Source organism: Rhipicephalus sanguineus, chromosome 9 (genome assembly GCF_013339695.2).
Source record: "Rhipicephalus sanguineus isolate Rsan-2018 chromosome 9, BIME_Rsan_1.4, whole genome shotgun sequence".
NCBI classification, from domain to species: Eukaryota; Metazoa; Arthropoda; class Arachnida; order Ixodida; family Ixodidae; genus Rhipicephalus; species Rhipicephalus sanguineus.
The window spans coordinates 34,587,156-34,599,476 of NC_051184.2; the positions used below are offsets into that span (position 1 = coordinate 34,587,156).

Genomic DNA, 12,321 nt, shown 5'->3' on the forward strand with positions numbered 1-12,321 from the left:
GTTCAAATGGGAGACGAGGCGGTGTCAGTGGTTGGAGAAGACCCGGCGGAGAAGTCGAAGGGCACTCGTAACGCTGACATTGTTTGAAACTTGCGACATAGTGCTTGACTGTGTCTTTCATTCTGGGCCAGTAAAAGCGCTCCTGAATCCGGTGCAAAGTTCTGATGAACCCGAGATGACCAATAATATAGCGTGGTAATACAGCATGGCAGAACGGTAAAATAACAAACAGACGTCACACGACGCGAATTCTGCGGACAGGCGTCACACAATGCGAATTGCGCGAGTGGGTTGTTGAATGATTCCAACCCATTACAAAGGACTCTGCCATAATTCTTCATCGTCATCAGGCACAGCATCAACAAAGTGCACATAATGCCTTACAGGTGTTTAGCGGGTAGCACGTTTCTCCGCAGAATGACAAAAAATGGCATAGTGGCTGCTTCCCTACTTCACAAAAATTATGATGATTTATAGTGTAGTGGGTTCCTCGCAAGTGCACTTGTATTGGTTGCCAAGGAAGTCCATAAGGCCCCTATGATCCACTTCCACAGGGTCTCAATAAAGTTCTTTCCCTCCCTCTCTCTCTCTCTCTTTATCATGTTAACGTATGTAATATAGCGTGGTGGGAGAGTGAGATAGCGACCGGGTGTCACACAATGCAAATTACGTAACTAGTAGGTAGTTTAAAGGTTCCAACCCATTACAAAGGGCTCAGCCATAATTCTTCATCGTCATCAGGCACAGCATCAACAAAGTGCACATAATGCCTTACAGGTGTTTAGCGGGTAGCACGTTTCTCAGCAGAATGACAAAAAATGGCATAGTGGCTGCTTCCCTACTTCACAAAAATTATGATGATTTATAGTGTAGTGGGTTCCTCGGAAGTGCACTTGTATTGGTTGCCAAGGAAGTCCATAAGGCCCCTATGATCCACTTCCACAGGGTCTCAATAAAGTTCTTTCCCCTCTCTCCTCTCTCTCTCTTTATCATGTTAACGTATGTAATATAGCGTGGTGGGAGAGTTGAGATAGCGACCGGGTGTCACACAATGCAAATTACGTAACTAGTAGGTAGTTTAAAGGTTCCAACCCATACAAAGGACTCTGCCATAATTCTTCATCGTCATCAGGCACAGCATCAACAAAGTGCACATAATGCCTTACAGGTGTTTAGCGGGTAGCACGTTTCTCCGCAGAATGACAAAAAATGGCATAGTGGCTGCTTCCCTACTTCACAAAAATTATGATGATTTATAGTGTAGTGGGTTCCTCGCAAGTGCACTTGTATTGGTTGCCAAGGAAGTCCATAAGGCCCCTATGATCCACTTCCACAGGGTCTCAATAAAGTTCTTTCCCTCTCTCTCTCTCTCTCTCTTTATCATGTTAACGTATGTAATATAGCGTGGTGGGAGAGTGAGATAGCGACCGGGTGTCACACAATGCAAATTACGTAACTAGTAGGTAGTTTAAGGTTCCAACCCATTACAAAGGGCTCAGCCATAATTCTTCACCGTCATCAGCCGTTGTATCAAGAAAGTGCACATAATGCCTTACAGATGTATAGCCGGTACCTCGCTCCTCTGAGTAATAATGGAATAGTGGGTGTTTCCCAACTTCACAAAAATTATAATTTATAACGTAGCGGGTACCTTGCTAGTGCACTTGTATTAGTAGCCTCAAGAGAGTTTACAACCGGCTTTAGAAATACCGCTCTTCCAGCTTTCGCTGTGACTGTGATGCGCTTTCCGCGCAGGCCTGGTGTTTTTTTTTTGTTTTTTTTGCCTTACTGTTCACTCACCAAGACTGAAAATGCTACCTGAGTGCTAAAACACAGGCATTGTGACAGATAAACACTATACTCGATTTGATTTGTTTGGTAGGTTGCAGCACAACAATGTGTAGAAAGCAGTAGTTTAAAGGAAAGAATAAAAAACAGAACGTAGTTAACATAGTTCTACACGATATCAAAAGGAGTAACATACCTGTGCCTGATGACCACGTTGATATCACGTCTCTGTAAGAGAGAGGAGTGTATGTGAGTAAACTGCTGTGCTTCTGTTCTTGCTGATTGGAGCATAAAAATTAGGATGCAAAATGAAACCTGTACTTAATGCTGAGACGTATGAAGCATTGCGTATCAAAACTAATTGGACAACAAATGCAGACAGATGATATATTACACAGTCAAACATGACTATTACAACAAAATGACCCCGTTTATTTTGCTGTAATAGTCATGCACTGTAGCACTCATAACGTAGTGGGACGTAAGAAATCGCTTCATTATACAAGCCTCTTCATTAGAGACGTGCTCAATGTAAAGGCACTTGACTGTACATTTAGTTGTTTTACTTTCGCATTCTTCCTTTTTTTTAGAGATTGTTTTATTTTCGCTCTGTTTTGACAACTTGTTTTGAATACTGCTATATGCTGTTCACATGCTGCCTGTTGATGCTTATGCCCCATACGGTGCTTTGCTGGGATCCTTTCACAATAATGTTCGATGTAGTGAGCTACACCCCTTCTTTGAAAAGCGAGGCTGTTTATGCCCAGTGTAATCTGTCTGATCTGGACAAATAACTATTATCATCATGAACTGGAACGCGCTCTCTTTGTCCTCTTCTTCATGTTCTGCTTTGCTCCCAGAACACGTATGCCGCTTTTCTGACGCGGAATGGAATAACTCTGATGGGCAAGACGAGTACAGAGAGAGAGAAAGAGAGATAGAAAGAAAGAGAAATAAAAATAGAGAAGTTCTAGGGTAAAAAAATTTCTTTGCGAGGTGAGATTCTAACCTGCGTACTCACGATCTGAAGCCGAGCGTCCTAACCACTCGGCTATCCAGGCACGCGAGCAGAGCAAAGCAGGCCTTGTATAGTATAGCATAACAAGGGGGCGGGAAAGGGAAGTGGGGGAGAGGGGGAGGGAAAGAAGGAGGGGAGAGAAAGAGATAGAAAGAAAGAAAGGAAATATAGAGAAAGAAATATAGAAAGACCGAGAAAGAGAAAGAAAGAAGTAGAAATTAACAGAGACAAAAAAGACATACACAAAAAAACTAATTAGAACTAACAGACAAGAAAGCCAAGGAAAGTATAGGGGATATTATTTTGTAATAATGACCGCCGCTGTAGCTCAGTTGGTAGAGCATCGGACGCGTACGTTATTCGAAGGTCGCAGGTTCGGTCCCTGCCAGCGGCAAGTTATATTTTCATCCGCTTTACTTTCTTCACATTTACGTCATAGTTACTACAAAAATAATATCCCCTATACTTTCCTTGGCTTTCATCGTCTGTTAGTTCTAATTAATGTTGCGTCTAGTAAAGAAAAACGAGCCCTTCAAATTTCCCTTACTTCGTTCACACAAAAGAACAGAGAGAAGAGTGAGAAAGAAAGACATAGGGGAAAAAAGAAAGAGAAAATTTGCAAAACTTGGCAAAACAGCAACAGCCAGGACTACTTAGGTGCCCATCAGCTCTGCTGTCTCTTTAGCATTGCGCCTCCAGTGCAAGCCATGCCAATTTTTTTTTTTTCTGATTACCTCATTTGGCATACACACCAGGTGACAACTGAGTAAATGTGTGCAGTCTTTCTTTGTGAATTAACAGCATAAGTGGCCTGTGGAACTCGCTATCCATAAGTAATTGCCAGTAGTCTGTGCCCCGGTCGGTTTGTATTCCAGCATTTCACTTTCTTTCTTCTGGCTTTTAAACCTGGATACAGCCACAGAATGTGGCTCCATTCTTTCTGTACTTTAGTGAGCTTGACAACACTAACAAACACACAATCAAACACCAACCGAAGATGAAGAAGTTCAATTGGGCAGCTCATGCATTAAGTCAAACTGATGTGTCATGGTTAGTCAGATGATTTTTCAAGGGCTCGTTTATCTTTGTTAGACACAATATTAATGAGAACTAACAGACAATAATGCCAAGGAAAGTACAGGGGGTGTCAGAGTCAGAGTAACAGAACAAATGCCAAGGAAACTGCTGCTGAGGACGACGAAGCATCCAACTGAGAGATGAAGTTAGAAAACTGGCAGGCACTTCTCACACCATATTGAGGGGACTGAATGATCCCGTGAGTGACAATCCCCGTAGCAACAACAAAAAGCCTTTACATTGATGTCTGCCCATGAAATATATAGTATTTGTCGTAAGGTGCTGCCCCCTAGAGTTGCTGCATATGCCACCTTTAGGTAGCAGACTTGTGTGTATGTTTTCCAAACGCCGCTAGCAACCGTGCATTGTGGAGAAGCTGACGCTCGGGCTAATTTTCGCATTTCTCGCCACCGCTGCAGCGAACTGGATTGATACTAATCATCGACAGTCCAGTTCATCACCGGTCTTTGATACGCCAGGCATGTTTATTGGCGACACAGTAGACATATCGCCTGAAAAAACGGAGTGCAGCTGTTGTCTGGCTAGCAACCAGCCAGACCTACGCACAACCCTGCTACCTTCCCCCTTGCTCACAGCACCATTTCGTAGCAGTGAAGCAAACCACACCGCAGTGGCCACTACACCTTTAAGCTCAGCTAATGCAACTACAGCAGTAGGAGTTACTAGTGGGAGTTACTTTTATCCTGCAACGGACTTAAAGATTAGGCACTAGTGATGATAACATTGGGTCATCCCATTGGAAGTTCTGGTAAAAAAGGAAACTTACGTGTCAAAGTGAGAAGAGTAGGCTAGGAAGGTTATCTCGCCTAGACCACTCCCAAGGGCGGCGCAGACAACACCTGCGGTAGATGTTTCAGTTTTCAGTTATCAGACAACAGATAAAAGATCTAGTGCAGAGATAAAAAGAACCCAAAACACCTGTCAGAGAGGGTCCCAGCTCTATACACAAGTGAAATAGATGCAAACAATCTAATGACAGTTTATAAAAAAAATTAGACGTGGCTTTGCTATTGCAAGCACCAGTGATCAGCGAAGCTGAGGGGAAGCCTCAGCAAAGTTGTGCAAGGCTAGGCGAAGAAGAGCATGGTTAAGCAAAGCAGGACCAAAGCTATGCAATGTTCCTCATGTCCCTCACCTCACCCATTCCTTGACTTTACACTCCATTGGTTTAGTATGATTTACCCTCACCCTTTCCCTCACCAACACCTTATCACTCTCCCTCGCCATAACTCTCACCCTTTCCTCCTCCCTAACACTCACCGTTTCCCTCAACCTTGCTATACCAGGCTTATTCTATGCTTTTCCGCTCGCAATACACTTGCCCCCTCTCTCGACTTGGCTATGCTGTGAACATCGCTGCTTACGGAATAAGCTCAACTTTAACAGCAGCAGCTCCATTGTAAAGGAATATATAGGCGACTATAAATGTGCACCCCATAACCATTAGAGAAGATGCATAGATGTCCTGCAGTGATGTATTTTTCACAGGATTAAGCTGCCCGCTGCAAGCTAGAGCACGTCCCACAGGACCTCAATAGAGTTGTTCCAATCAAGCAATCTTAGATGCTACAAAAATGATAACTTACATATAGAGAGATATCTTAAAAAAAGAAAGGGCAACAATGGTTAATGAAAATGTGATGCTACATTTCTGATCCCAATCACTACACATACCTGTGACAGCTGACTCAGCAGAAAAGTATACTTGCAAAGCAAAGCATCACTAGCAACGATTACCACATGAATTTATGTTATGTCTGGTCATGACTTCTTAAATTAAATTAAGCTCTGCAGTTCAACATGCCAAAACCACGTTATGATTATGAGGCATGCCGTAGTTGGAGACTTTGGGTTAATTTTGACCAGCCGGGATTCTTTAACGTGCACACAAGCGTTTTCGCATTTTGCACTTATCAAAATGTGCTTGTTGTGGCGTGACACTGAACCTGCAACCTTATGCTCAGCAGTACAGCACCATAGCTGCTAAGCTACAGCAGCGAGTGATCATGATAGCCTATAAGAATAAGCCGAATAAAAGGCTAAAGTGTGCATGCAAAATTATTAAGAAATAGTGACACGTAATTAAATACATGACACACACAGATAGCATTAGAAACACTACTCACACTGAAAAGAAATATAAACAGCTAATCCATGCTGACCAGTAAAGATTAGCTTACCAAGGAAGGACATCCATTTGGCTATTGTAAAAGAGGTCATTAAAAAACTTGAGCAGGAAAGCAGGACAACCGCTGTGACTTGAACACTGCCAGAGAAAAAGATGAAAAGCAGAAAAGTCGAGATTTGTCTAATAATGATTCTGTCTAATCATGGCACCCAGTGAGTAAGTGCAATCAAGGTCAAAAGCCGATTACGTTTTGGAATCCGCGCAAGTTCTTTGTTCACACTGCAATAGATAAAAGCCTGCCGTCAACTTTAAACATGCAAGGCGTCACGTAATAAGCCTAAGTGTGAGGAATTGCACCATGCCGCCAGCAAGCCCTCAAAAAACAAATGACATTTTTATCTGCATTGCCACCTTCGAGATTGTGACAATGTTCCATAACCTTTGAGTCTTTGTTTCCACACTCGCAGATGCGGATGCAAAATCAGGCATTCCTTCAATCACCGCTTGGCTCAGTGTGGCCTGGCTGTACAAAACAGTAAATATCCAAGAAATAAAATCCAGAGAGCCTTGACCTCTTTGAATGGTTAGCTCAGCCTGCCTGGTTGATGTGAATACTGCTGCTTGGTCCAGGAGAAGATAGCTCTTCTGCCAAGTCACACAGCTCTTTGGTGATGTCCTGTGTAGCTTTTATATATATATTATACTATATATATATATATATTATATATATATAATATATATATATAATATATATATATAATATATATATATATATACTATAATATTATATATATAATCTATATATATAAGGCTTAAATGACGAAGAGTAACTTCGGTTGCCGCAAGGTTATAAGTATTTTAAGAGTATTGCGCATTCATAAAAAACAACTTTATTGTCGACGTGCGATTGGAGACCGATCTTGATGAAGATCAGTCTCTGATCGAAACGTCGACAATAAAGTTGTTTTTATGAAGGCACATATACTTTAGATATTATATATATATATATATAATATATATATATATATATATATATATATATATTTTTTATCTTTTGCAGGATGAACAGTGACATGGAAGAAAAGACATTTGTGCCATTAATGCACACAATTCCTTAATAAAAATGTTGCAAACAATAGTATATTACAAACTTGCACGCTTCATCATACCTTGTATTTATGTTGAGAAAAGGAGCAGTGAGCTTGATAAAAAGTGCAGGCAAGATGTCCGCAAGTAGAATTGCCTTGAAAAGTGAAACGTTGCACGAATCAGAGTTTAGCCATTAACTATGCAACAAATGTTGCACATTCCACTCAGTATTATTTCTACATTCAGGCATAAGGCAGAAAAAGGCAGTGATGCATATAATGTCATTGTTAACATTTAGTGAGTAAGAAATCTGAGTAGGTAATACACATTATAAGGTCACAATTGAACGTGTTCTGCATTTTCCAATCTGCAAATACAATTAAATGCGCTTGTTGACACATTTGAGCATGCATGCCGCTAAATCTAGACGACGTTTTCCAAATTTAATGCTACATCACAATGTAACAATCAACAGTGGATGCTTCGACAAGTGATTTATTTTTACCAGTCCACTTATCGCAATGTTGGCCCAGGTGACATCCATTGTTCAACAACTGTCGATTACTTCAAATCACAATCTTCCTGTGCACCCTTGTCTCATTAGGATAAGCACATGTGGTTTAATTCTTATGTTATAAATTCTCAATTTCGTTTGCAATGTTCTAAAAAGCTGATTGAGACCAGAGGCCAAATGAAACAAATAAAGAAATATGCTTAAAGGTGTTAATCTAAAAACCTAGAATGTTGTTTGAAGCTAAAAAGTGGAAAAGTTCAAGTGTGTGCTTTGTTGAATGAGCAGCAGTACTGGAGCACATGCAGACACTAGAACTAGGTTGTTCTCTAGTATTGGCCTAGAGCTATAAAACTGCAGACATTTAAAAATATGTGTCTCGTGCTGCCACATAGTGGTTACAATGAAACAGACTTACTCCCGTGGACGTCGGATTGCATCTTGTATTGTTGGGGGGATGCGGATCTACCGTGACCTGCGTTGGGGCCAACAACAAAGAATCGGTCAGCGGTGCACCAAACATGGCCACAGAGCTCTTACACTGTGAGGACCGACTTCCTTGTTGAGGATGTCGAATGCAGCGCTGAGCATGACAACATATGCATAATTGTTACAGAGTCCCAACAACCTGGAACGAAGACGTCATGGCACACATAGTGATGTGCACAAAGTCGCACGCTTTAGTTTGTGCACCAAGTTACCCACTCTGCAAGCAAAGCTTACATTTCAGGTCCGAGCATCGATTACAATCAGTCAAGGAGCCTGCCTTGAGTTTTCGCTTGTATGTTTTTCTATCGCAAGGACTTTCAACTGCCGCCAAATTTACCTGAGGCGGTGAGTGGGCTGGCATTTACAAAATCTTTCTGTGCAGTTGTGTACCGGATTTAGTTAGAGGTCAGACCCACCAGTAGGCAGGCAAGACATACATGTCAGTAGTGATGAAAAACAGACCCACAGGATTGGTTTTTGCAGCAGCAAAACTGATCCTGCAAACCGTGCACTACCATAAGACAAACTGAGACAAAAGCTTGTTTTGCAGTTCGAATGTGTGGGCTGTTCAATTTTAAAAAGACGCTGGCCAATGTTCCCGTCTACATCATTCGACGCGGGAAGGCCTCACTACAATCTTAACTGCACAAAACATGCACTTCACCCAGGTGTTCATTTTTGCACAAACATGAGCAGTTATTAAAAGAGCAGGAACCTGCAAGCAACCATGCTAGACAAGCAAGCCTAGAGCTACTGTGCAATTATTGCAATGCCATCACCAACAACACCGTGACTTCTCTTAAGTTTATTACGGAGAAGATAAAAAAAAAAGACATTACCAAAAGCCAGCAAGATTGCGTGTGCGCCTCAGTTTATTTCCATGATCTGTGGTATGAAGGGAAAGGGTCACCGTAAATACAATGGAAATTGACTACTGGGGCTACAATGTAAACGCCAGCAGCGACACCATTCTTTCACTGTAGTTCAAACGCTCACTCGCTGCACTTGTTTCGGTAGAGTATTTTTCCGCAGCGTGATAAAGGGCTTTTGCGCTGCAATAGCAGTTCCTGCTAAAAACACCACCTACATTGTGAATGAATTTTATTTAAATGAGAACAAGGAAGAAGCAGTGCAACCCTAATGTTTTTTTCTAAGTTTTCAAACCTCCAGCTCTACATTACCTAATCTTATTTCTCGTGTGGACATTGATAGTAATATATCAATCCTTTCTGTTCAATGCTATCATTCTGCAATGTGATCAACAATAAACCTACTGTTTACTGCAGAATTCTTTATAAACAACAATTCAGGCAATATTTCATGTGTTTATTCAGGAAATTTCAATTTATTCATCATAAAAGTGAACTTTACAGCACCGTAGGAGAAAATTAGTAAATATGAAATGCATCGCCACGCAGGAAAATGAATATTGAAACAGAACAAAAAGCACAGCCGATAAGCCTAGGTCGTCACTAGCAGTTTTTGCCAGAAATTTATTGATGAAACCAGCTCATCCATTGCACGAAGGGGCTTTAACTGCTTAAATCTAGGCGTCGTCTCTGCACTAATCATCGCAGACATAATGGTCATCTTCATTTTTTTTACGAAAACGAAGCCACAGTGTGAAACTCTCTCTATGGGCATCATGTGAACACACGCACACAAACACAAGAAAAAAAAGAAATAGGATTTCTAATACCAAGCATTCTATAGCAACACCAGCTTATTTCGAGGTCGTCTAGTCATTTTTCAACTTGCTTCAAAGCACTACACTTAAGTCGGAAATGGATAAAGGATTACTTTTAAATGAAAAGAACATGATAAAATCTTGTTTGTAAAATGAAGTCGGTATTTTTCATACGTATTAAGGCAGCTATATCTGCTGTAGTGTAGTGCACAAGTGTTCTCACATCAAAGTGAGGTGGGGAGGTGTTGCACTCAGGGGACACCACACCTGAACAGCGACAACCACATGCTCTGGAATATGAATAAAGGCTGTACAACAAAATAATGTCTTCTTTTTAATTTATTAAGATACAAACCAGTAGAGTACTTCACGCCTCAATTATTTGTCAAGGGAGTTTCAGCCAGAATTTTTTTATGCAAGGTAGAGCACACTAGATATCCGTTATTTTCTGAGACAACGGCAGACACCAAACAGCTTGGCTGCAATATGCTCCTCAAATTTCACGTACTTCCTTCGTCAACGCAGTACCAGATGTTGCCGGCACCTTTCAGTTCTGTCATTCTGAGTTTGGATAGTACCAGATGTGGCCGGCACCTTTCAGTTCTGTCATTCTGAGTTTGGATATGCAAATATCAAAATTAAGGCAAAAGATGAAGGGAAAATGATTGTCCATCTGGTGGTAGCACACAGCTAGGAATGGAACGCTTGCACGATTTTCAGAAAAAAAGCTTCACAGTTGAAGGAAAAACTTTGTGGATGTATACAGATCTTCGCAACTGATACATCGAAAGCAGGGTGAGTGCGTAAGTGAACTCTCGCAGCTTTTATTGGAAGCACTAGGTGTTTGTTGGCTGGCTCTTTCTGACAGTGATTGTTCATCGTCATCCTGGTCTCAAGGCTGCTTCAGGATGCTCACAATGACTGCGCTGCAGGCATCTGCAGTCAACTTATGCTTCCACAGCATATGCAGACAAAGGGCAATTTTCCCATTCGAGAAACATCATCTACCCAGCGGTTTTACAGAGAACTCACTTTCCACAAAAACTACACCGGTGCTTCAATTTGTCAATTAATTCAGCCTTGCTCTTTGACCTGCTAAACTACTGGTTAGCTCAGATGGCAGAGCGACCATTGTGGAACGACACTGGTTCTGATATTAATCTGTTGCTCTACTACAAAGCGTTCTTTGCAAAAATTCTGAATAACTTTTTTTCGCAGTCTTCGAGTACTGCTGGACGGATGGCAATGCTTTCTTTCATCAAACTCTGTCCACTCTGCATACTTCTGCAGAACTTATCAGCCATGCTGAATCAAAACACCTGTTACACGTTCATCATCTCATCCATCAGTTGGCTGCTACACTGCAAACCCAAGAAGTGTATGTTACAGCCCGTGCGCCATAGGGAACTCACATGAACACTTCTTGAATTTGGCTGTTTCCTACACTACTTCTCACGGTGTAACTTTATATTGCTCACAAGAGGTCCGCAACATCACACAATGATATCACCGAAGGTGTCTCATAATTTGAGAAAATTTGTAGCTTTCACTTAACAGCTGCGTATGAACAATGTTGCTACCTCGAACATTTCAGCTTGACATCAAACTGTGGGCTGCCTTCCTGCTAACTTGTATGACGCAAGCAGTTTTGCAACTGCCTGAATGTTGGCCTGACAAGGGAGGTATGTGAAGTTTCAAGCCATTGAAGAGTGCTATCTAAAGGCAGTTTGCCGGATTAGCTGCCGGAAACCTACCACACTGATACTTGACGGCTCAAGGTTGTTGCAAATCAGCTTGTATGACACCATTTGTTTCCTGAACACTTCCGTCGTGTCTGTCTCGCATTCTTACTACACTAACTGCAACATGGCTGTTGCTATAACATTTCACTGTAATCCATCTATGTTCCCTATGGCCTTTTGTGCATCAAGGAAAACAGTGTCAAAGAAGAGGGCACACAAGTTCAAAAGGAATACAATGTTTGCTCAAATAACCAGCAGTATTGCAACAAGCTTCACCATCAGCTCCAACCTCCCGGATTTTCAGTAATGCAATTTCACTAAAAAAAGAAATGCCACGAAGCTGCAGAAGTGCCATAAGGTCGTGAAAAAAATGGCCCTACATAGCATGAAGCAAGACACAGTTGTGCTTACGATTAATACAATGCAAATCTCCAAAACTTTAATATTTGCGCCTGACAGGTATACGCAAGTGAGCTTGTCCACAGCCCCTAAGAAATCTTGACTTCTTGGGCCTGAGCACTCCACTTCTACCACATTTCGTGGTCATCAAAATGCACTTCAATTGTACAGTCAAACTTTGTCACAAGGCAGATTCCAACGTGATCGACAATTCCTAGCAACATGATTGACAATTCTTAGACATTTGATACAATCATATGTTAGTTACATGACAATATCGGCAGAAAAGAAATCTACATTTACTTGCTTTTTACTGGTGTTAGGGACATCATCCTTACAGTAAGTAAAATCAATTGTTTTCACTTTGAAATC

At 41.4% G+C, this 12,321-nt stretch overlaps 1 protein-coding gene across 2 annotated transcripts in view; it reads right to left on the reverse strand.

Moving 5' to 3' along the window:
* Positions 1–12,321, reverse strand: part of LOC119404952 (battenin) — a 33,930-nt gene that overhangs the window by 19,730 nt on the left and 1,879 nt on the right. For both annotated transcript variants that reach the window (XM_037671679.2, XM_037671682.2), the window contains exons 2-8: positions 8,961–9,006; positions 8,173–8,260; positions 8,051–8,107; positions 7,202–7,275; positions 6,085–6,170; positions 4,671–4,743; positions 1,985–2,016 (exon numbers count right to left, since the gene is read on the reverse strand). In XM_037671679.2, coding sequence (XP_037527607.1) covers positions 1,985–2,016; positions 4,671–4,743; positions 6,085–6,170; positions 7,202–7,275; positions 8,051–8,107; positions 8,173–8,260; positions 8,961–9,006 — 456 coding nt within the window. The remainder of the gene's footprint in view (positions 1–1,984; positions 2,017–4,670; positions 4,744–6,084; positions 6,171–7,201; positions 7,276–8,050; positions 8,108–8,172; positions 8,261–8,960; positions 9,007–12,321) is intronic.